This window comes from Drosophila bipectinata, chromosome 4 (assembly GCF_030179905.1).
Source record: "Drosophila bipectinata strain 14024-0381.07 chromosome 4, DbipHiC1v2, whole genome shotgun sequence".
Classification (NCBI taxonomy): Eukaryota; Metazoa; Arthropoda; class Insecta; order Diptera; family Drosophilidae; genus Drosophila; species Drosophila bipectinata.
In genome coordinates, this window is record NC_091740.1 from 17812005 (window position 1) to 17836951 (window position 24947).

General features: G+C 42.3%; 1 protein-coding gene across 1 annotated transcript; it reads right to left on the reverse strand.

Annotated features, from left to right (window-relative positions):
• Positions 1-277: 277 nt before the first annotated feature.
• LOC108120140 (uncharacterized) lies at positions 278-21422 on the reverse strand. The gene is made up of 5 exons (XM_070282421.1): positions 21190-21422; positions 1106-1299; positions 864-1053; positions 616-807; positions 278-555 (listed from the first exon to the last, which is right to left on the reverse strand). Exons 1-4 carry the CDS (start codon positions 21348-21350, stop codon positions 654-656), a joined length of 699 nt encoding a protein of 232 aa, XP_070138522.1. The 5' UTR covers positions 21351-21422; the 3' UTR covers positions 278-555; positions 616-653.
• Between the last annotated feature and the right edge of the window lie 3525 nt (positions 21423-24947).

The following is a 24947-nucleotide window of genomic DNA, read 5'->3' on the forward strand; positions in this document are numbered from 1 at the left end:
CTGTGCAACGCACTTTACTATGCCATCCTGAGAAAGCCCAAAAAATTATTTGTGCAGCTTGTGTGCTGCATAATTATTGTATGCGAACCAACCGGGATAACTACGAGTTAGTCTGTGATCCTGTAATTTCTGTGGAGACTACCGATCCAGATACACACCGTGGGCGGCCTCGCAAATATCCGAAATTTGTGCGAAATAATATAAAAAATTATGTTAATTCGGATATGGGTTCTGTGCAATGGCAAGACGATTATGCAAGCATTTTAAACAATTAAGAAAAAGAAATTAAGAAATTTATTAAGATATTTTATAAGATAATATAAGATAATACATTGAAAAACTTATTCATGGTATTTTGCTTTTTGTTTCAAATCCAACAAAAATTTGGTTATATGCTGTTCCGCTTGATCTTGCATTTCTTCCGGCAGATCTTTCATTATTTCGCCCCAGTAGGTGAAATACCATGGACTTCTGCAAGTCAACGTACTCCGTAATTTTCTGTGTTAGGGCACAGGTTTCATCCGCCGCAGCCTTGCGCTTCTTAGTTGATGGCTTCTATCAAAAATAGTTACAATTAATAATTATAATTTCAAATTAGTCGAATTCCCTACTCACATAGGAATATGAACTGGAACTCTCCTTCTCCATGTCCTCTAGTCCCTTCTGCAGCTGTAGCTCTTGGTCCTCCAACGTGCTCTGGTCGAATGAGATGCTTGGTAGACTGTCGTCGAGGTACTCAGCAAACTGTGTTTCTCGCAAGTTTCGGAAGACATCGACGTCTCTAATGATTTTGGTAGCGTCATCGTTCTGTGTATTTATGAATTTAAAATTATTACAAATTTGGAAGCTTGACCCAAACTTACCGCCTTTTGTCCGAGAGGTCCGGCAAAAAAGTCATTTCTGACGCAAAATCCCAATCATAGTCGTCATTCGCCCTCGGACCGGGAACAACATTCCCTCCAGCACTTCCACTTTCTTTTTTTTCCTTGGAGATCTTCTGGTGGTAGCGCATGCTGGCCCGCAACGATTTCCATGAGGCTTTGCAATCTTTCACTATAAAAGACTTCGATTTTAGTAACAATTTCATTAAATATCAATTACTTACCGTCTTTCTGTAATTCCGCGGCAACAGCCTCCCAGGCATTATTTAAACCAATGGCATTAAAATGCCCCTTGTGGGTCAAATCCCATATTATGGGCTTCGTCTTGACCGCACTAATTAGTTTCAACTTATCCTCGCGCGCCGAAAATTTTTCGGGCCGACTATTTTTTTGTTTGGTCAATCCCTCCATGTCGCACCTATAAAAATAATTTGAAATATTTATTTTAACTCCCCGAGAGAAGCTGTTTATTTTTTTTGATCCGGCAACACGATAAACATCGGTAACAAAAATTTTCGTCAACTCAGTACCCGCAAAATCTAGAAGGCAAAAATTTCTTCTTCTTTCCTTTTTTACACCGTTTTTTTTATATGGAGTTTGACAGCTGTCACTCGTTGGACAGCGGATTTTCGAAATATTGGAATATATTGAATATAAATATTGAAATATTGGGTTCCTCCTGCGTCATCCGTGCCGTCTGAACGGCTTGCTTCCACGATTAAACTTGTTGTTTCGGACAATCGGAGCAAAATGACCCACGAACATATTAAAAAGCGGTTGAAATCGGTCAACGAAAAATATTGGATCAATTAAATTTATATGAAGCCACTACTTTCTTTTCCGTTGCACATACACTTTCAGAATAAAAATGAATTTTTTTTTGAAATGGAATGTTGTAAATGTTATTTTCCCTGACATTGGTGATATATACCGATATTCGATAATATCGACAATTTTGCATCCGATATTATCGGGCCGAAATAATATTTTTCGGAATATCGATATTTACAATATTCGATATTTTTTTCAAATATCAACAACCCTACTTGGAGACACTGAGGAGACGCTAGAAGCTATGGAGGTTGACCCGTCACTGTCCAGGTTACTAAAGTCAGGCCCACTGAAAAAGGCAGAGGGTAAATCACATTCCGCTGACACAACTAAAGGGCGTTTTTTTATAGGTTCACATTCAGTGGGCATTACTGTTTAAGAAGTCGACCGATTTAACAGCGATCGATTTAAAGTCGACCGTTGTTGACTCCGCCACAAGAGACCATGTATTCATTGCTTTGTGGCGAAACCCAAGAAGATGCTACAATATTATACTTGGAATGCTTCTTCGAAAAATTTTCAAAGACGGAAGCAAGGCGATGCGGTTCCTGAGTATTCTGAGTATACAGTTCATCCAAAAAAAAAGAATGGGCCAACGTCATTTGAGACACTATGAACTGTTAATGGCTTAATATTCCCAACACATCATGGTGCTTAAAGAATTGAACTTATTGGAAACGATACCCATTGGGATACGACAATCTCTGAAGCCATTATATCTGCATCTCCAAGTTAGATACGCACATTATTCGCTCTCATAAATATTTTCCTTCAAACCCATATAACCTGTGGCACAAATACAAGGATAATATGTCAGAGGATACTTTACATCAAATTCGTGTCAGTTCCAGAAATCACGATATTGAGATGAATGAGGAGATACATAATCATGCTTTACTCTTGATCTAAGATATGTGTTACCTCACGTGCGGTAATTTATTAATCAGGTTAGGACTGCCAGCGCCATATCGTGAAATGAATGACGCATTTAATCAAGAATTGAAAAGGGAACTTCCATATCAGATCTAGTCAGATTTAGTAGTTCAAACGAATGCACCCCTGTTGAATTACCAACAAAAGGAAGTTTTTGATACTTTAATGAAGACAATCGATGATGAAAATGGTGTTTTGTATGTCCTAGATGCCCCTGGCGGAACTGGAAAGACATTCCTTGTGTCATTAGTTTTAGTAACTGTTCGGGCGAGATCAAACATAGCGGTTGCAGTTGCTTCTTTTGGAATAGCAGCCACATTGTTAAAAGGATGCCGTACGGCTCATTCAGCATTTAAACAAACGTGTAACTCAGCAATGGCAAATGTTTTAGTGGCATCGAAAATCATCATCTGGAACGTATGCACAATGGCGCATAAACGTACATTAGAAGCACTTACCCGAACATTAAAAGATTAACGCAATGACTCGAGATGTCTGGAGAAGCACTGATTTTACTGTCTGGCGATTTCCACCAAATACTGCCAGTAATTCCAAGATCTACGGCTGCCGACGAAATAAACGCTTGCCTCAAATCAACAGTGAAGAAAATGCTGACAACAAACATGACAGTTACATTGCTTAATGATACATCTGCTGAAGATTTCTCGAAGCAATTGCTAACTATCGGTAATGGCCAAGTACCTGTCGATGAATCGAGCGGATTAATATCATTTCCAAACATTTTCTGCAATTTTGTCTCATCAAAGGACGAACTTAACAACAATCTATTTCCAAACATTATTTCTAACTACAAAAACAATGAATGGTTGAGTGAGCGAGCAATTTTAGTGGCTAAGAATAAAGATGTAGATGACCTGAAATAAATAATTCAAAATAAGATCATTGGAACAATGCATTCATTCAAATCTATTGACTGCGTCACAAATGAAAATGAAGCCACCAACTATCCAATTGCATTTTTAAACTCTTTGGATGTGCCTGGCTTACTATCGCAAGGTTGGCTCCTACGAAAATGCGTCGAAACATAAACCAACCAAAATCGTGCAACGCGTATGGTGGTTAGAAAGTTGATGAACAAAGTAATTTACTTTAATTACTAATTTAATAAAGTTGTTGTTGCGTCTAATAAAACAAAAACTGTCGTCTATGACAAGGTACTTAGGTGAAGAGCAACTATGTACTAAAATAAAGAAATAATGAATTAAATTAAAGAATAACACAATTAAATTAAAGAATATCTTATTCCTTGTGAGCACCCTCCATGGCATAGACGCATGAGGACCGTAAGGACTGTGGTCCCCATATCCGCTTCCACAGTTTTTTCTTCACACAATGGTAAAAGTTTGTTGCCTAGTCACCTGTTGGATTTCACTAGAACTTTTTCGCCAACTTCGAACACCCTATTTTGTCGGGAAACCATTTTTCCTGTTTCGGAGCTTATTTTGGGCGTGATTGATCTTATCCTTTATCGCGTATTGTAGGTCATTTGATTGTGGTTGAATCATATCGGCTGACCTTTTGTCGATGACTGAATGGATAGATTTGTCAATGGATAGATCTTGGCTTTAGGGAAAATATTCGTGAGTTGCGATAGTGCCGGCTTGAGATCCTCTATGGTTCTAGAGGAGACATGCCAAATTTCGAGAATTTGTTGGCCAAACTTGTTGGCAGGGAATTCCCGAACCAATTGTATCATCGCTAGCATGTTTGTCATTATAAACGATCGCCCGGCTGGCATGAGGTTGGAGAATATCACTTATATCTATATATGGATATAAGTACATACCATTCACCTTCACCAAAAGTGCCACGGTCAACGAGTCCAAATTTGTCAATCATGACACAGCCCAGAAAAGGGCTCCAGGAGTAGGCAACTCGCCTTCCCTGAATATCACCATGGAGCGCCATGTCCTCAGTTTTCCACACCTTCACCGTTTGAGTGAGGGTAATTTGGAACATATTAAAGAGTTTGAGAAGGACATCAACTACTATCGGTTGTGTCAGATGGTACTAATTGCAGGAGCAATGTGCTGCGAGTTGATCTGGATCGGCTTAAACTATCGGCGAGTCACCAAGGCCTGAAGAAATGCGGCCCAGCTAAAAGATATGATTGCCCAAATAGGGTCGGCCGAGGGCAGCCTTATTCCTGAAGGAGGAGTAGTTAGTTAACCGGGCTACGACGATGACTGGTCGTCCAAGAGCTCGCTCCGGTCAAAGTGCTGACACAGCTTTAGGCCGAATGCCCGTGCATATCCGGCAAACACAGGATATTTGCGTGGCCGCTGTAAAATACAATTTTTGTTAGCTTTAAGTCAGTTTTTTTCTGCGCTTCCATCAATAAATAACTTATTAATTGCTTATTAATTGCTTATAACTTATTAATCAATACTCCGGCATAGCCGTTAAGCTAAAATCATTTTATGAAATGATTACCGAGATTCGGTTACCGTACGGAGCAACGGAGTTAATAACTCCCAACATGACTTCCCAGTAAAAAGAAAAAACTCAGTCAACAACCGCCAGGTACTGATCTTTTACAACTATGTATGACGTCTCCGACCGTAGCGAGGGAGTACCAAATGACATTAATTTCTATATACTTTATATTGTCGGAGATATCTCCTTCACTGCGTTTTTTGACCAAAATTAAAATACCCTCTGCCCTCTATAATGATTTGATCAAGATATTAACATTGTTGTTTGTCAAAGTATTTATTTCATTTCAATAGAAATGTTATTTACATTGTTTTTATTTAAGTTGATTACGGAAAACAAATCTCGCGTCATTAGCATGTGTTACGTCGTAAATCTAACAATGCCCGACCGATCGCCAGCTGACCGCTGCCACTGTGGCCCCAAAGCAGGAAATAAAGTGTGAACAGAGGGCCGAGTCATAAGCTAAGCAGGAAGGCGTGCAAGTTTTTTAGTTGTTCTTTGCTTCATACATTTTTTTTTTATGTTTATTTATTTATTTACAATCTGTCTATTAAAAAAAACAATAAGTAAATTTTATAAAGAATGTTAAGTTAACAGAAATAGCAGTTTTCCAATGAGCTACCTATTATATATTAAATATTTACAGTAATTTGAATTTATCTAACGGGAAGATCGAAAATATGGTATCTTTTCAGTCTTCTTACTTCAGTCTTTCAGGTTTCGAAGAAACCAGTCTTCAATTAGACTTAGCTCACGAGTGCAGGAGTTCGGATGCTTCATTATACCCTTGCAGAGGGTATTATAATTTTGTCCAAAAGTGTGCAACGCAGTGAAGGAGACATCTCCGACCCTACAAAGTATATATATTCTTGATCAGGATCACCTCCTGAGTTGATATGAGCATGTCCGTCTGTCCGTCTGTCTGTCCGTCTGTCTGTCCGTCTGTCTGTCCGTCTGTCTGTTTCTACGCGAACTAGTCTCTCAGTTTTAAAGCTATCAACTTGAAACTTTGCACACACCCTTCCTTCCTTTGCACGCAGTATATAAGTCGGAACGGCTATATCCTATAGCTGCCATATAACTGATTGATCGGAAATGGTATAACTTTAGTTAGAGAGTTCAAATTTGACATGACAGCTATATTTGGCAATATAATACGACATGCCAAATTTTATAAGGATCGGCCGACTATATCTTATAGCTGCCATATAACTGAACGATCGAAAATGACACAACTTTCGTGTTTTTGAAGATAGAAAGCTGAAACTTAATACGGATTCTATTTTTGACCAGTTGATCTAAGCTACCAAATTTTATTAGGATCGGCCGACTATATCCTATAGCTGCCATATAACTGAACGATCGGAAATGGTACTTGGTAGATATACTAACTTTCGTATTTTTTAAGATAGAAGCTTGGGATTTTTTTAGACTTTGTGTTTTAGTTAATTGGTTTTATTATGATGTAATCATCAGGATCGGCCAACTATATTCGATGTTTGCGATATATATCCGGTTTTAACTGCAAGGGTATATAAACTTCGGCTCCGCCCGAAGTTAGCTTTCCTTTCTTGTTTTTGGATATGCTTGTGGCCAAAAGGGCTGTATCATAAGCATATGTAGCAACAGTGCATGTGTTTGTACCTGGCATGTCAACCGTGTATAGAGTGTACAGAATTGGTCCCAGTGCGCTTCCTTGTGGGACGCCTGCCTTAATGCTGCACGTAAAAGCATCTATTAGTCAGATATGACTTGATTAATAAGAAGTATGGAGCAGGTAGCAGGTTATTTATCTTGTACAATAAGCCATTGTGCCAGACTCGATCGAACGCTTGTTGTACATCAAGAAATGCAGCAGTGCAGTAGTTTTTGGTGTCCCGTGACCTCTCCTGAATCTAAATTGATATTCGGGAATGATGGAAAGTTTGTCCAGAATTGGCAACATTCTCTTCAATAGTATTTTTTCAAATACTTTTGAGAACTAATAATGGGACCGCAGACTAATGGGACCGTATAATTTCAGTTCTGTTTCTGTTTTGAGTGGTTTTAGGATCATAATGATCTCTGCGAATTTCTATTGACTTGGAAAGTGTTCTAGTCTGAGAATTGCGTTAAATATGAGAGTAAGAAATCGAATGCATTTTGGTGATAATGTTTTGAGGGTGATGCCGCCTATTTTGTCAGGGCGTGGTGCTTTTTTGTTGTTCAGGCATCTGTTCGACAGCTGTTCATTAAGCTCAGATGCAGCCTTGTTATAAAATCTTTAGTCACCAAGGTAGTGGGTTTCTTGCCAGCGTTTTCGCAGATTCCTTTTATTTTGTATTTTTTGTCGAAGATCGGTTGAAAGGTACTGTTGCGGGAATTCGAAGTTGTTTAGCGCCGCCCGAGTAAAGACGCCCGTGTAGATAATTGTTGATAATTGTTTATTTTCATTTATAACGGGGCAGCAAGGGCTAACAGTGGTACAGTCGGTAACCACTCTGCGATAGCAGCACTTTAAATTCCTAAGAAATTAATAGTTGTACAATTCATAATCAAAACTTAATCTAAATATCTTCTCACTTTTTGTCCGCTTCCCTCGAGTGCCAAATAGAAAAGAAAGCTTAGGCACATGGTTACCGGCTGAGTTAACAGAGATTCAACACCCGCTTAAACTATCGGTTCTGCAACTTCGGCGTTGCCGGATGCCGCGGGAGCAGTTTTGCTATCTATCGTAACACTCCCCACTTGTATATTCCGCCAGGGATCTACCAAACTACTCTCGATAGATAGAACTGCCAGCTTCGTCGCGGGTCTTGTATAAACGCAAGATTGGGTCCTCGCCGCGGCGCTCCTTACTTGACCGTCCGAGCTAAGGTTCACCTTCAGGATTCTTCCTTTCGGCCACTGGCTACGCGGCTGTCCGGGATCGCACACATACACGATATCCCCTTCTACAAGAGGCTTAGCCTTTTCGCACCACTTGGTCCGCCTAGTGATCACTGGCAGGTATTCTTGAAGCCATCGCCTCCAGAATGAGTCCGCCAGTTGTTGTGATTCCCTCCAGCTTTTCTTGAGCTGCACTCCTTCGGGTATGGGCTCCATCGTCGGTCCTCTTCCAGTTGAGCTTCCAAGCAGGAAATGATTCGGTGTCAGTGATTCTTCGTTCTCATCTTCCAATGGGATGTATGTTAGGGGTCGCGAGTTGACGATCGCCTCCGCCTCCATTAGAGCGGCTCTCAGCAACTCATCCGATGGTCGTTTGTCAAGGAGGATTGATTCCAACGCCGTCTTCACGGAACGCACCAAGCGCTCCCATGCCCCACCCATGTGGGGAGATGCGGGTGGAATGAACTTCCATGTCATCTGGGGTCCAGTGAACTCGCGAGAGAGTAGATCCTTGTCCACATCTTCGAACGCCCTACGCAACTCCGTGCAGGCTCCTTGAAAATTGGTGCCGTTGTCGCTCCAGAGTTCCACTGGGCACCCTCGTCGGGCCATAAAACTGCGCACCGCTAGAATACAAGAGTCAGTTGTTAATGAATACGCTACCTCTAGATGTATTGCCCTTGTAGAGAGACAAGTGAAGAGCACGCCGTATCTTTTCTCCGAACTGCGTCTGACCCGCACCATCAGAGGCCCAAAGTAGTCCACACCCGTGTAGCTGAAAGGTCTATGAAAGGCTGCTACTCTTGGATAGGGAAGTTCCGCCATGCGCGGTGGTTTGGGGGCCGCCTGTCGGTTCTTGCATTGCTGGCAGGAGCGTCGTATCCGGGCAAGGGTGGATCTCAGCTTTGGTATCCAAAATCTTTGTCGTAGTTCGTTGACCACCGTCTCGTGGTTAGCGTGCAGAAATCTTCGGTGAAATTCCTTTATGATGAGCTGCGTAATGTGGCTGCCGCAGGGGAGTACGACGCGGTCGCTTCCCTTGACCATCTTGGCACGTTCATCCAGCTTTAATACTCCATCGGAATCCATATACGGTCCCAGCTTGTATAGTAGGTTATTCTTCTTCAATGGTTTTCCTTGTAAGATTAACCGTATCTTCGTCTGGTAGTACTCCGCCTGAGCGTACGACCACAGAAGACTCTCTGCGACCCTGGTATCTTCTTGTGATGGCTGATTTTCGATGTCCGATCGTTGTAGAGCCTTGGCCTTCCATCGCCTCATACACCATACCGTTCTAGCGGTACTCCATAGCAGACGGGTCCAGATTGAAAACCGCTCGGAGTCTACGAGGGTCGCGCGTCCTACGTCCGTGAATCCGTCACATACGCCGATGAATTGCGCCTTCAATTCCATTCCTGACTCGTCTCCTCCTTCCGCCTCTGTCAGCGGCCAAAATTGCCTCTCTTGCCAAAGAAATCTCGGCCCGTTTAACCATCGACTTTCTCGGTTGAAATTAGGTCCTTTGTTCCACTTAGTGGCGTCGTCCGCCACGTTCTCGGAGGAAGGTACCCAGCGCCAGTCCTTGACGCTAGTACCGTCTAGAATCTCGATCACACGGAATGCTACAAATTGTTTGTACTTCCTCTGGTCCGATCGCAGCCAACTCAGCACGGTCCTCGAGTCGGTCCAGAAAGTCCGTGTGCTCAGCTTCGCGCCAAGTGAAAGCTCCAGAGTTTGAGCCAACCTCGCTCCAAGCACTGCTCCCATGAGTTCAAGCCTTGGTATGGATGTCGGTCTTAGAGGGGCTACCTTGGTTTTGCTGCCCAGTAGACTGCAGTGGATACCTGCCTCATTTTGAAATCGTATATAACTCACGGCGGCAAATCCATTCTCGCTTGCGTCCACGAAGGTGTGCATCTCCACTTCTGAATCCATCATCGACTCCTTCATGTGGCATCTTGGGATGGTCATTTTCTCAACGTCCGGGATATACCGAAGCCATCGCTTCCATTTAATCCATTCTGCCTCAGGTATGGGGTCATCCCAGGTACATCCACTTCGCCATATTTCCTGAAATATTATTTTTGCATACATCACGTAGAAGGATATGAGCCCTAAAGGATCATATATAGACATCAACACACTGAGAAACTCTCGTTTGGTTGGTCGTTGCCTTCCTTGGAGAAGTTCTTTATGGCGATATCGTGGGGATACACGGTAGCGGATGAGATCTTCCTTCGTGTCCCACCACATTCCCAGCACCTTCTCGGTCTGTCCATCCGTTGTTTCGTCTAGTCTTACTAGCGTGGGTGCTCCTTCGCCGAGTGCGCTTAATACTTCTCTGGAATTCGATACCCAGTTTCGAATGAGGAATCCGCCCTGAAGATGAATGTAGTGGACCTGACGCGCGAGGCTTACAGCTTCTTCCTCCGTGTCGACGCTGTCCAGCATGTCGTCTACATAGTGATTCTCCAATATGCACTTCACCGCTCGTGGGTATTCCTTCTTGAACGACTCTGCATTTCTGTTCTTCACGTACTGGGCACAGCTGGGGGAGCAACTAGCCCCAAACGTCATTACCTGCATGGCGTAGTTCTCTCTCCGTTGTGTGTTTGGGTCTATAAAAACAAAGCGTTGGTATCTCTGATCTTCTGTGTGTATCCTGACCTGATGAAACATCTCGGCGATATCGCCGCCGATAGCAATACGTTTCTCTCTAAATCTGTGAAGTATTGGTACCAACTGCGCTAGTTGGTCAGGTCCCTTCAGCAGCATTGTGTTCAGCGAGATCCCTTCCGTCTTCGTAGCCGCATCCCAGACTATGCGAAGCTTTCCTGGCTTGTTGACGTTTAGCACGGGAAAGATAGGTAGATACCAATATGGCTTTTCCTCAGCTTCTTCCGACGTAATGGGCCGTGCATATCCTTTCTTCACGTACTCATCTAGCTGTCGGCGAATTCCCTTCGCAAGCTCCGGCTCGCGAGTCAGTTTCTGGTACAGGCATCGTGCCCGCTTTAGGGCTGTAGGTAAACTATCCGGCAGCTTGTCATCTTTATACCTCCACAGCAGACCTGTTTCAAATCGGCCATTTATACGCCTCGTGTTCTTCTCCAGCTGCTGTATAGCAAACTGGTCATCATTGGATACGCTCTTGCTATTCATCTCCGGTCTAGGGCCGCCGTCCGACCACATGCACTGCTCAAGCAGACGCAAGATCTCCTTGTTCTCGTCAGCTTCACATGCACATATGTGAAACACGTGGTAGTTTGGGGTTATGTCATCACCCACACTGTTGGAGCTTCTTCCTTTAATCGTCCACCCCAGGCGGGTCTTCTCAGCGATCGGTTCTTCTGTTGTGCCTTCCTTGGTGCGAAGCACGCGCCCTAGTTTGCAATTATTGAGACCTATCAGGAGCCTGGGCTGTGCTGAGTCGTATCCGGACAGTGGTAGATGTCGAAGGTGTGGGTGTTGTGCTTTCAGGTGGGTTATATCCAACGACTGTGACGGGAGATCAAGAGACTGGACCGAGTGAACGTCGCGAAGATCATATTGCTTCGTTTGGCCAATGCCGGAGATCCTTAAGTCGAGTCTGACCGAGCTGTCCTCATACCGGTGCATGCCGGCAGTCCACTGCATACATAGAGGCTGCGGTTGTCCCTTCACTCCAAGGTCTTCTAGCAATGGGGCGTCGATCAAGGTTAGAGATGACCCGTCGTCGATGAAGGCATACGTGTTGACTTGCCTACCATTTCCATACAAAGTCACTGGCAATACCCTGAACAGCATTTCCACACCTTCTTGTCGGTGTGCATGGCACCTGGCTTGGACGGGAGCCGTGCTGCCGCGATGCAACAGGGGATGATGGCGTTCTAGGCATCCATCTATTCCGCAAGGATTGGGGACGCCGCATCTTTCCACCTTGTGGCTCTGGAAACATCTCCAGCACAAGCCACACCGTCGAGTAGCATTCCAGCGATCGCGGGTCGTCATTTCCAGGAATGCTGGACACTCCTGCAGGGTTCTGCAATTGCGGGTGCACAGCCGACAGCCTTGGCGCACAGTGTGTGTATGTACCGTGCCCCTTCTCTCCGTTCTTGACGACGAGCTTGGGACTATCACATGGCTCGCTCCTTCTGCCATCTGCGATAGCCACGTACTAAACTCTGCCAACGTACACACTGTTAGAGAGGCTTTGTGCATTCCCCAAAACGTCTGCACCATCGATGGCAACTTGCTCACTAGCTCCTGCGTGAGCGCTGGGTTGTTTAAGTACTGGTCCAACTTGGAGGCTTTCATCGTAGCACAAACATTTTGCACCTCCACCGAGAAGTCAACCAGCATTTCAAGGTTATTCTCCCTCACTTGAGGAAATTGTCTAATCCTTGTCACTAACAAGTCAATGATAATTTCGGGTCGCCCAAATCGCATTCTTAGCGTGGCGATTATCTGCGGAACACAGTCCGCATGCAGCATTAGACTTTGTACTGCGTTCTTGGCTGGTCCTTCCAACGCATGCCGAAGCCGGATTAGGTTCTCGGCATCCGTGAATCCGCATAGCTCCGTCGTCTGTTCATACGTTGCGATGAATAAGGGCCAGTCCTCCGGCCTTCCGGAAAACTTCACCAACTCAGCCACGCTAGTCTTCCTCGCTGTCAATTGTTCGTACGATGGTCTGCCCACAGGTTTAGTGACCCTAGCAGCTGAGTTGTCCTCCCCACTGGTAAAAAAGAGCCATGGGGGCCCAGCGTGGGCTCTCTGCGTACTGCCGTTTCCTTCCACAACGGCAACTTCACCAATTGTGTTCCTACCAGCATTCTGGTACCGTGTACTAGATGCTCCAGGCATCTTTTCTGCGTGGCCAGTCTCCGATAGCCTCTCCCTTGGGAGCTTGCCCATGAGGGCCTTTCGCCTATGTAGAAGTTGTTGTCGCAACTGCAGCTACTGATCTTCTTCCTCCAACAACCTTAGCTCCGTCTGCAGGTCCTGCGCTTCCTTCGAGGCCTCGTCGACGTCATTAGTTCCGATCCTCATCTGGTCGCCACCTGAGTAACTTTGGTAGTTGTCCCCAGCCGTCAGGCTGGTCAGCTTTTCTGTCTTGATCAACGTCGAGTTCTGTGCATGGACGTCTACGTCACATTCTGCACAGATCCATCCTACGCCGCCATCCTCTAGAGCAGCACACTTAGGATGGCACATGCTCACGCAGCCGGCGCCAATGCAGCCAATGCAACCATTTCACAGAGGAAGCATGTCGCCACCAATCTTGCTTCTCCGCCGGATCCAGTAGGCATCTCCATGTTGATTTTGCTCTCTGACTCAAGTATTCTCCAAGAATACGCCAAGAAAAGAATTTAAAGAAATGTTGCGGGAATTCGAAGTTGTTTAGCGCCGCCCGAGTAAAGACGCCCGTGTAGATAATTGTTGATAATTGTTTATTTTCATTTATAACGGGGCAGCAAGGGCTAACAGTGGTACAGTCGGTAACCACTCTGCGATAGCAGCACTTTAAATTCCTAAGAAATTAATAGTTGTACAATTCATAATCAAAACTTAATCTAAATATCTTCTCACTTTTCGTCCGCTTCCCTCGAGTGCCAAATAGAAAAGAAAGCTTAGGCACATGGTTACCGGCTGAGTTAACAGAGATTCAACACCCGCTTAAACTATCGGTTCTGCAACTTCGGCGTTGCCGGATGCCGCGGGAGCAGTTTTGCTATCTATCGTAACAGGTACAATTGATTTGGTTGTTGAAGATTAGGAGCATGATTCGTGTTTCTGAAGCTCGCTTTGTGAATTGAATTTGTGAAAAGCTCCACAGCGTTGTCTATCTCCTCTCCTGTTTTTAACGAAATGTCCAGTCTTATAGCTGAATCTAAATATCTTTTATTTTCGTTGATGTCTGTATAGGCTGTAATGACTTTATAGGGCTTATCCAGCAAATGGGTTGTTGCACTGTAAGTTTCTACATATTATTGTCTAGTGGTCTGAGTTAAGGTCGAAGCTTTCCATAACCCTCATATGTGATTGTGGAATTCCAGAGAACATTACGAAACCAATCAAATCTGGAATTTTTCGATTATCTGGCCAGTATTTAGGCTTACCAGTTAACATTATGTGGTAAAATTATTGTTTCGTATGCATTTGTATAGCTCCGATCCTTTCGGATCCTTTCGGTTTGTAAATTTGGATCCCCACCATGGATGTTTAGCATTGAAGTCGCCTCCCACAATGAACTTTGATCCCAGTCCATCGAAAAAGTTTTAAAAGTCCATTTCTTTTATTGCGAATCTTGGTGGGAGTTAAATCGCTGTTACTGATACATCAGCATGCATACATTTTATCTCAAATGTCGCAGCCTGAATACCATTTTCCCCTATTACTGTCCAAGATTTTAAATTTAAGGCCGTGCTTGACAATAATTGCGGCACCTCCATGAGCACTATCTGACGGATGGTCAGCTCTTACTGTGTCGTATCCAATAACTCTAAAGAAGGATTTGCTAGTAAAGTGCGTTTCTGAAATAAGCATGACGTCGATGGCATTTGTTTTTAAAAAATAAAGTTATTTCATTTAAATGGTTGGAAAGCCCATTGACATTCCATATTCCTATGTTAAGATTTACTTGCATAGCTTATTTACAAGTATCATTATCATGTTAAGTAAATTATTTGTAAGCTGGAATTGTTTCTCTAGAAGCTGTTCTATTCTTTCTAAAGACTTTTTCGAGATATTTCCTGCAGCAACTTGAGCGTATGACTTTCTTTGGGTTCTTGTGTCGAATTGCTAAACGCAGCAAATGATTGAGATGTACCAAGGCCATTTTTATTATTGTTTTTGTTATCTTTGGTGTTTTTTAGGTGGGTGGGTGCTTCCGATAGACTTTACACCCTTTGTAGCTAGCAGCATGATCTTCTTTGCAGTTGGCACATTTTGCTGGTTCCTCTTTATCTTTTGGGCAAATGTTGCTGGGATGGTTAGAAGAGCATCTCACGCCCCTGTGAGTTTTGGCACAATATGACTTCGTGTGTCCAAATTAGTGACATCGGTAGCACTGAACGATCTCTTTAGTTTTACGGGGAGGTTCTATGTTAACAACTGCGCTACCAATATGTTTGATTTTGTAAATGTCTAAATTCTTATTGTTCGGCTCAATGTCTAAGAAGAACCAATTCAATGGCTCTTTGGTTACACGACTTTTGATATTGGTAATGTTTCTTACAGTGTGACCTTTGGACTCTACATCTTGTTTAATTAAATCGATATCCGTTGAGAAGTGCAAATTTTTAATAACAACTCTAAATGTCCTTTCTTGTTTAAGCTGGTATGTGTGGAATTTGACAAAGTCTGAAGCAAGAGTTTTAACAAGTTTCCTGTATTCTTCAATGGACTTTACCATTATTCTCACTTGACCATCGCGTTGTACTTTATAAAAACTCGAGATAAGCTAGCATTCCTTTAATGTCGTTGACTTCAGATAGAAATATAGGTGGTGGCTTGGCAGATTCATCTGAGGTGTCTTCAGTTATCATATCCAGTGCTTCGTTTTCGTCTTCATTTCCGTTGTTTGGTGTGCTGTCGCTTAAGATAGAGAATTGATTAGTGCTGGTGCTGGAAGATTTTTTTCTTTAGCAGGATTGGAGAGACCTGGTTTGGTCTCTTTATTGCCTTAGGTTTCGGCTTTACTTTCTGCCAGCCCCAAACCGTTATTTCGTCTTCGTCGCCGTTCATGTTAATAACAACACTTGATGCAACCACTGTTTTGTTTTGTTTTGTGATTCAAGTAACTGTTAATTATGGCTTTAGCGCTAGTGCAGCTTAGGCGAATATTTTAGGCACGTCTTAACTCGGGGAGTGTTTGATCGCTACTCATAAATCATAAATTCATAAATTATCAAAATTTGTTTAGATCACATTATTGCTTATTATTAAATCCATCATTTGTTAATTAAATTAATCTTACTCAATACTACATCTACTTACCCATATCATCTTGTAAATTCATTACAATAAACATAAAGATTAACTGTAACTGAAAACTATAACTACTCAAAAAACGTACGGACTTCACCCTAGCGAAGTATCGGCAAGCGGCCCAATGTTCTAAAAAACTTAACATTTGGAATGAGGAAAGTGCTCTAGATTCTCTGTGAAAGTCCTAACCTCAAGAACAGTTATCAAGAGCCAGCAACATGAAGTGAGGTTATCGGCCTATGAGTGGAGCGGAGAATAGGAATCTTGCGGCAGCTGTGGAACCAGACCTACCGGACGGCACTGCAATAGCGATCAAAGGAGATAACCATGTGGGAATACTTCGAGCTAGTGATGCGAACTCAGTCGCGATCTCTACGGCACCCTTGTCCGTAACTAGCGGGACTTCGGAGACCCTGGATAGAGAAGCTGCAGCGCACGTCGGCGGCACAGGATTAATGGATCAAGACATTTCGCCAGTAAGGATCCAAAACGTCGGAAGAAATCTAGGATTCCATGTATAGCCGAGTATTGTTGAACACGCTTCGTACCTAGTACAGGGCACGAAGGCTAGAGAGTTACCAAGCAATCCAGGACAGTCTCTAGTTGGCGGCTTTCTGAAATCTACCGTGTACACAGGGGGGTGGAGCAACAGCCAATTATCCTGCGATTGGAAATATGGGTTTCATGCAGCAAAACGTACAGCCTATAATAAATAATGTAAAGCTTAGTGGATCATTTTCGATAACAGCATCTAGCGTGCTACAAGAACCAGAAGCAAAAATACCAACGAAAAAAGAACAGTTTTACACCCCAAATCAGTATATACAGTATACAGTATATATACAGAATCTTATTCCACCCATGAGCTACACTACGTCAACACCTCTGGATACGGATTCATGCGCAGATTGCTATAAAACAAGTTTTAAGCAATGATTTACCATACTTTAGCGGCAATCCCGAAGAATGGCCGATTTTCATCGTAAGCTATGAGCAATAAACTATGCGATGCGGGTTCAGCGACCAGGAGAATCTTATGAGGCTTCATAAATGTTTTGAAGGAGCAGCTGTGCGAGGAAAACTGATGACGCCAGCCACAGTCGGGCTGGCCATGGAGACCCTACGTATGCTGTACGGACGGCCGGAGTCGATTTATCACACTTTTTTATACCCTTGCAGAGGGTATTATAATTTTGTCCAAAATTGTGCAACGCAGTGAAGGAGACATCTCCGACCCTAAAAAGTATATATATTCTTGATTAGGATCGCCTCCTGAGTTGATATGAGCATGTCCGTCGGTCCGTTTGTCTGTCTGTCTGTTTCTACGCGAACTAGTCTCTCAGTTTTAAAGCTATCGACTTGAAACTTTGCACGCAGTATATAAGTCGGAACGGCCGGGATCGGCCGACTATATCCTATAGCTGCCATATAACTGATTGATCGGAAATGGTATAACTTCGAGTTAGAGTTAGAGTTACTTTTTACGACTTTTAAGAGTTAGAGAGTTCAAATTTTACATGAGAGCTATTTTTGGCAAAATAATACTTGGATCGGACCCATGGAAATATGAGATAAACAGCATGGTTTAAAACCGATCCCCTGCAGCCTAACATAAAAAACACAAACATAAGCATAATAAATAACAAACATAAGCGCATCCGCTTGTCACACTTGAGAAAGGGTCGCATAGCATGTCAACGTGCAGTGCGTTGATAAGTAGTTTTTAATAGTTTTAAGATTTTTATGTATCTTACTTAAAAGAGAACTTTGACGAATAAAATCAGTTTTGAAACGGAACTCATTGGAGTACGACCTTTATTTTGGGGCTCCTCTTAATATTTGGTTCTTTGAGACAGCCTGACGTTTTCCCCCCTGTGGTAAGAGACTCAGGTTTAAAACTGGCACCTATAAGTGGCTGAAGAAAAATAATAATTCTCAGCCCAAGGTAGCTTAAAAATAAAGGCTGCGACCTGGGTAAAAAAGAACCCAGTTTAAAAACCGTAGTCCCCTGTTGCTTCCCCCCAAGAGGTAAGGAACACAGGGTATAAAATAATATAAATGCCAATGAGCATTAAACAAGAGAAAGAGAAAAATATTTTCTTTTCTACAGTGTGTTTTTATTTCGGAACAATACCGAAATAAAAAATTATATGCAAATCAACGAAAAAGTATTTGTGTATTAGCGTAACCAAGGCTTTACATCGGAAAGTTAAAAAAAAAAAAGTGATTGTGAGCGACAAAAAATAAATTAAAAAAGTAAAAACCCAAAGAACCCCCAAACAACATCCACAAAAAGTAAAACCCAAAAGAACCCCCAAACAACATCCACAAAAGTTTCAAAAAAAAAAAAAAAAAATACACCAAAATCAAAAAAAAACAAGAAAGGAAAGCTAACTTCGGGCGGAGCCGAAGTTTATATACCCTTGCAGTTAAAACCGGATATATATCGCAAACATCGGATATAGTTGGCCGATCCTTATCTGAATAGGAATATATAATCCAATTTATTACAATACAAAATCTAAAAAAAGTCCCAAACTTCTATCTTCGAAAATACGAAAGTTGATATTTCTACCAAATACCATTTCTGATCGTTCAGTTATATGGCAGCTATGAGATATAGTCGGCCGATCCTAATGAAATTTGGTAGGTTGGATTAACTGACCAAAAATAGAATCTGCATTAAATTCCAGCTTTCTATCTTCAAAAACACGAAAGTTGGGTCATTTCCGATCGTTCAGTTATATGGCAGCTATAGGATATAGTCGCCCGATCCTTATGAAATTTGGCATGACGTAATGTTTTGCCAAAAATAGCTCTCATGTCAAATTTGAACTCTCTAACTCTAAAAACACAAAGTTATACCATTTCCGATCAATCAGTTATATGGCAGCTATAGGATATAGTCGGCCGATCCGGGCCGTTCCGACTTATATACTGCGTGCAAAGGAAAGAAGGGTGTGTGCAAAGTTTCAAGACGATAGCTTTAAAACTGAGAGACTAGTTCGCGTAGAAACAGACAGACGGACAGACAGACGGACAGACGGACATGCTCATATCAACTCAGGAGGTGATCCTGATCAAGAATATATATACTTTATAGGGTCGGAGATGTTTCCTTCACTGCGTTGCACACTTTTGACCAAAATTATAATACCCTCTGCAAGGGTATAAAAAAACCCCGTGAAACAACATCACGAGCAGCAGCGGCAACAGCAACAACATCAGGAGCAGCAGCGGCAACGGCAACAACATCACGAGCAGCAGCGGCAACAGCAACAACATCACGAGCAGCAGCGGCAACAGCAACAACATCAGGGGCAGCAGCGGCAACGGCAACAACATCAGCAGCAATAATTAGAAATTAGTCCACTTGAATTTAGTTTTTGAACTTAATTTAATTTAAAATAATATATAATGTCGACTAAGGATAAAATTCCAATTATCGAAGACCAGGTGCGCCTCACCCGGCAAATAGATGCGCTTCTCGCAAAAAATTCATATTCAGAAGAGGATAGGGAGGCATTAAAAAATTTGGAGCAAAAAGCCTTTACGAACCATAATCATTTGGTTCAACTCGGTCCTGTAGAGCATGACTATTTCTTAAAAAATTACTTCGAAAAAATATTAATTTTTTTTTTTTGATTTTTTTTTTTGATAATATTAAATATTTATTAAAAATAATTCGAAAAAATATCAAATATTAAGTCCGCCAGCAACAAAATTAAAAAATATATTGGCCAGGATGAGCTTTCTTTGTGGCTTGAGGGGGCTATAAAGAACCTCGAGGATTACCTCGAGATAACTTATGTGGAGATTCAGAAAAGGAAAAATGAAACCTTTCCTATAAGAATTAAAAAATTAAGAATGTTTCTTAGTAAAATCGATACAGTGTCCGATTTTCTAAATATTGAAGGGCTCAATAATAAATATATGAGCAAAATTATAGAGCTCGAAGAGGATGTTGAAATACACATCGAGCTGATGGATAATAAATCCAAGAGAAAACTCCTAACAAGGTAGAAGGTGGTTGCCCTAGAATGGACGAACTACCTAGCCTACCAAAAATTGAGGTTCCCAATTTTTCTGGAAATTCCAAAGATTGGGACCATTTTTATGAGTTATTTAAGGAGCTAGTTCATTCAAGGATGGATTTAAGTCCATCCTTGAAGCTAAGCTACCTTAAAAGTGCTCTAAAAGGGGAAGCACGAAATGTGGTTTCCCAATTATTGCTTATATTAATTTGGACTCATATAGGCACCTTAAAAATATAATTGATTCAATCAATGAATCAATTTATATGATGCGCCTAAAAGCAAATCTGACCGAAGAATCAGATTGCATTTTTGCGCATATTATTTTTAAAAAAATTAAGTATTGAGGCTCTACAGCAGTATGAGGGCCAAGTAAAAAAATCGAGTGAAATCCAAAATTTAAAGGATGTCACAGACTTTTTAGACCAACGGCTTAGTTCGTTAACATCAGTGGGAAATGAGTTCCCAACAAAAAAAATAATAAAAAATAATAACTATTGGAAATACAATTGGCAGCACTACCCGATATATATCGGGAGCTTTGTTATTTTTATAAGTATCTCCTCTAAGGCCTCTTCTTCTGTTCTGTCATCTCTATCGCCAACAACTTTGTACTTTAACACCTTCATTATTACAAATAAATAGAACTATTGCTCGGCCTAAAATACAACAGGTTATGGGCCCAGCACGCTTCCACTGCGCCAGAGAATAGTTCAAAGAAGGATAGTGAACAAATAGTGAGTTCATATGGCAAAATTCAATTTGTGGTGAAATTGCCGGCACACACATATATACATCACGTGTGCATGTAAAAGTCTGAGACATCTGGGGACGCAAAAGAAGGCGTCTTGTTGGCAACAGAGAAAAGAAGCGTGTTCGTTGCTTGTGTAGCTACGTGAAATGTTAGCTTGTGTAGCATAACTAAACGCAGATCAAAAAGCAAAATGAGTATTGCTAGTATACGCATAGAGCCTTTGGGCAAAGACAATTTCGACACCTGGAAAATACAAATGCAAGCCCTTTTGATAAAAAATGACTCGTGGAAATATGTCAACGGGACTCTTTTAAAACCCGATGATAATTTCGCACAATGGATAAACGAAGATGCAAAGGCTAAGTCCGATCTCATTTTGGCCATGTCAACATCGGAACTTAGGCATACGAAGAACTGCGAAACTGCAAATGATATATGGGTAAAGCTGCACAACACTTACCAGTCTACGGGGCCAGCCCGTAAAGCCGCACTGTTGAAATCGCTGATCTTACTGAAAATGAATGCAGGCGGAGATATGAGAAGCCACATAGATAAGTTTTCCGATTTAGTTGACAAAATAAACGAAGTAAATCTGCTGAATATTGACGATCTGTTAACCATCTTGCTACTATACAGTATACCAGAGGAGTACGAACAGTTTCGAATTGCGATTGAAACTCAGGAAAACTTAATATCAACAGAAGCACTAAAAATTAAGTTACTAGACGAATACGAGGCAAGAAACAGAAATCCAAGCGAGTCGACGCCTGGAGCATTATTGGTGCACAAGAAGTATAATCCCAGCAAGCCGAAACAACTAAGAACCAATCAAAAATTTAAGTTTAAATGTTACAGCTGTGGAAAAGTCGGTCACCGTGCAGCTGAGTGCAGATCAAAGCCAATGAAGAACCAGAGCGAAAGCATGTACATCAACATAGCTAATTATACAAACAGTGATTGCAGTAACTGGTGTCTAGACTCTGGAGCAACGTCACACATGTGCTCACAGAAAAATATGTTTGAGACCCTGGAGCCAGCTGAAGGCTCGAAGCTCAGACTGGCAAATGATGAGGCCACAGATATAAAAGGATGTGGATCCGTGCAGTTCTCCCCAAACAACAAGTTCACCGCCAGCCTGAAAAACGCACTCTATGTGCCGGATTTAAGAACCAATCTCTTATCGGTCTCAAAAATATGTGACCACGGCTTCAATGTAATATTCAAGAAAGAGAAAGCTGAGGTAGTTAGAGCCAAAGGAGGAGAATTATTTTTTACCGCTCCTCGCAAGTTGGACTTGTACCAGATCGAGGAAACACACGAAAGCAGCCAGATCGCCATAAGTAAGCAAAACAGCATCAAAAAATGGCATGAGCGTTTCGGCCATCTAAATGAGCCGGATCTGAAAGAACTGATCGGAAAAGGCAAAGTTCAAGGAGCTAAGGTAAACCTAAAGGAGAGTCTCCCAATTTGTGAAATATGCATCAAGGGGAAGCAGTCCCAGAAGCCGTTCCCAGTATCGAATTCAAGGGCAAGGGATGTACTAGAATTAATCCACAGCGACGTATGCGGGCCCATGCGAGTAAACAGCCACGGAGGCAGCCGTTATTTTCTGACATTTACAGATGACTTCTCGAAATGGTGCGAGCTCTACACCATCAAAAGTAAATCAGAAGTGTTCCAAAAATTTAAAGAATTTAAGAACTACGTAGAACGACGAACTGGAAAGAAGCTAAAAACAATCAGGTCAGATAACGGCACAGAATACACCAATAATGAGTTCAAAAATTACCTTGCAGCTCAAGGAATAAAGCATGAGTATTCCGTTAAATATACACCTCAACAAAACGGCACAGCTGAACGTAAAAACCGTACCCTTGTAGAAATGGCTCGCTGTCTCTTGTTACAGGCTGCTCTGCCTGCGAGCTACTGCGCCGAAGCAGTAAACACAGCTAACTACATAAGAAACAGATGTCCTTCAAGAAGCCTATGTGGAGAAACGCCTTTCAAGCTGTGGAACAATCGCATCCCAGTTGTGAAGCATATGCAGAAGTTTGGTCAAATTGCTTACTCACTGGACAAACGATCGAAAAGTAAGTTCAGCTCAAAATCCAGGAAATGTGTTTTCGTTGGATACTGCAGCGATGCCAAAGCTTATAGGCTGTATGATGTAGAAACCAAAACTTTAATTAAAAGCCGAGATGTCGTTTTTACACACTTATTTGGGCACGACTATAAGTACGAGGATTTTATGGAATTCCCAATCAATATCGACATTGAACCAGTAGCAGTTGATCGACCAGAAAATGACGACCCAGATGACAACGACGGCAGCCAAACAGAAGATCACGAGCCAGAGGACCCTGAACCAGATGATGAACAACCAGAACCGGAAATATGGACGCGTGGAAACGTCGACGCGGAAGACCAAAGAATATATTAACAGGCAAACCAGGAAGGCCCAAGTTAATGTACAATCAAATAATTGCAGACCGAATCGACACATCAAACCAGCAGCCCGAGTCCGATCAAGAAGACATATTCTATGAAGCCACCTCACTTGCAATGAACTCAAAGGAGCTAACTGCGAGCGTAGCTCTTAAAGGCACGAACGCCATCGAATGGAAGGAGGCATTGATAAACGAGTACAAGTCATTGAAAAAGAACAATACATGGGAGGTTGTCGATCGTCAGAAAAACCATAAGGTTATCGAAACGAAGTGGGTGCTACGAACAAAATATTCGCCCGACGGAAAGATAAATTGTCGAAAAGCTCGATTGGTTGCAAAAGGAGTTACACAACGCGAAGGTATTGATTACGACGAGACCTTTTCTCCAGTATCCCGAATGAGCTCAATAAGGACATTAATAGCTTTAGCCACGGAACTCGGATTGGATGTTCACCAATTCGATTTCAACAGCGCCTATTTAAATGGGGACATCGAGGAAGAACTTTATGTCAGCGTCCCACCTGAGTTCCAGGAAATATTGACAGCAAATGAGAAGAAGATGTATGGCCCCGAAAAGGTTTGCAAGTTAAGAAAGGCACTATATGGTCTAAAGCAGAGCGGTCGCCAATGGTACAAAAAGCTGGACTGCACACTCAAAGAACTGAATCTTAAACCACTCGCAGCCGATCAGGGCGTGTACTTAAAACGTGAACGAAATGGGATCCTGATAGTATCGCTTTACGTAGACGACCTCATAATAGCAACAAATAACGTCAAAATGCTTTCGCAGTTGAAGCATGAATTGTCTAACAAATTCCAGATGAAAGATTTGGGCAAGATATCGTATTGTTTGGGCATAGAATTTAAACAAAGCGAAGACAAGACAGAATTCACCATGGCCCAACCAAAGTATATAGCAGACATCCTGAAACGTTTCAACATGGAAAACTGCAAGCCTGTAAATACTCCAATTAATACAAGCGAAAAATTGTCTACAGAAATGTGTCCAACCACAGAAAGCGAAAAGGAAGAAATGTCTAGTGTGCCATATCAGAGTTTGGTAGGAGCCTTAATGTGGTTGGCAGTATCAACGCGCCCCGATATAGCGTTCGCAGTGAGTGCACTAAGCCAATAAAACACAAATTTTGGGAAACAGCACTGGATTGCTGCAAAAAGGGTATTACGCTACTTAAAAGGAACCCAAAACCATGGCTTGTTTTATAAACGAAGTGGCCAAAACCTAGTAGGCTACGCAGATGCTGACTGGGCCGCCAACATTGACGATCGCAGATCTTTCACAGGTTTTGCCTTCAAGTTCGCAAGTGCAGCAATATCCTGGGAAAGTAGAAAGCAACGGACGGTTGCATTGTCAAGCACAGAGGCGGAGTACATGGCCCTATCAGACTCATCAAAAGAAGCGGTTCACCTTAGAAGTTTCCTTAGCGAAGTTTTGGGGCAACTGAAGACAACTGTCATTCACAACGACAATCAAGGAGCCGGTCAACTTGCTTGCAATCCCGTATTTCACAAACGCACCAAGCATGTTGACATCCGCCACCATTTCATCCGAGAGCTGGTTGAAGAGGGAACTATATCCGTAAATTACATATCAACGACCGAGATGCCAGCAGACATATTAACAAAAGGACTTGGAGCCTCAAAACACAACACCTGTAAGACATCCTTGGGTGTATGTCCAGCCGATTAGCAGCTTACCAATTGAGGGGAAGTATTGGAAATACAATTGGCAGCACTACCCGATATATATCGG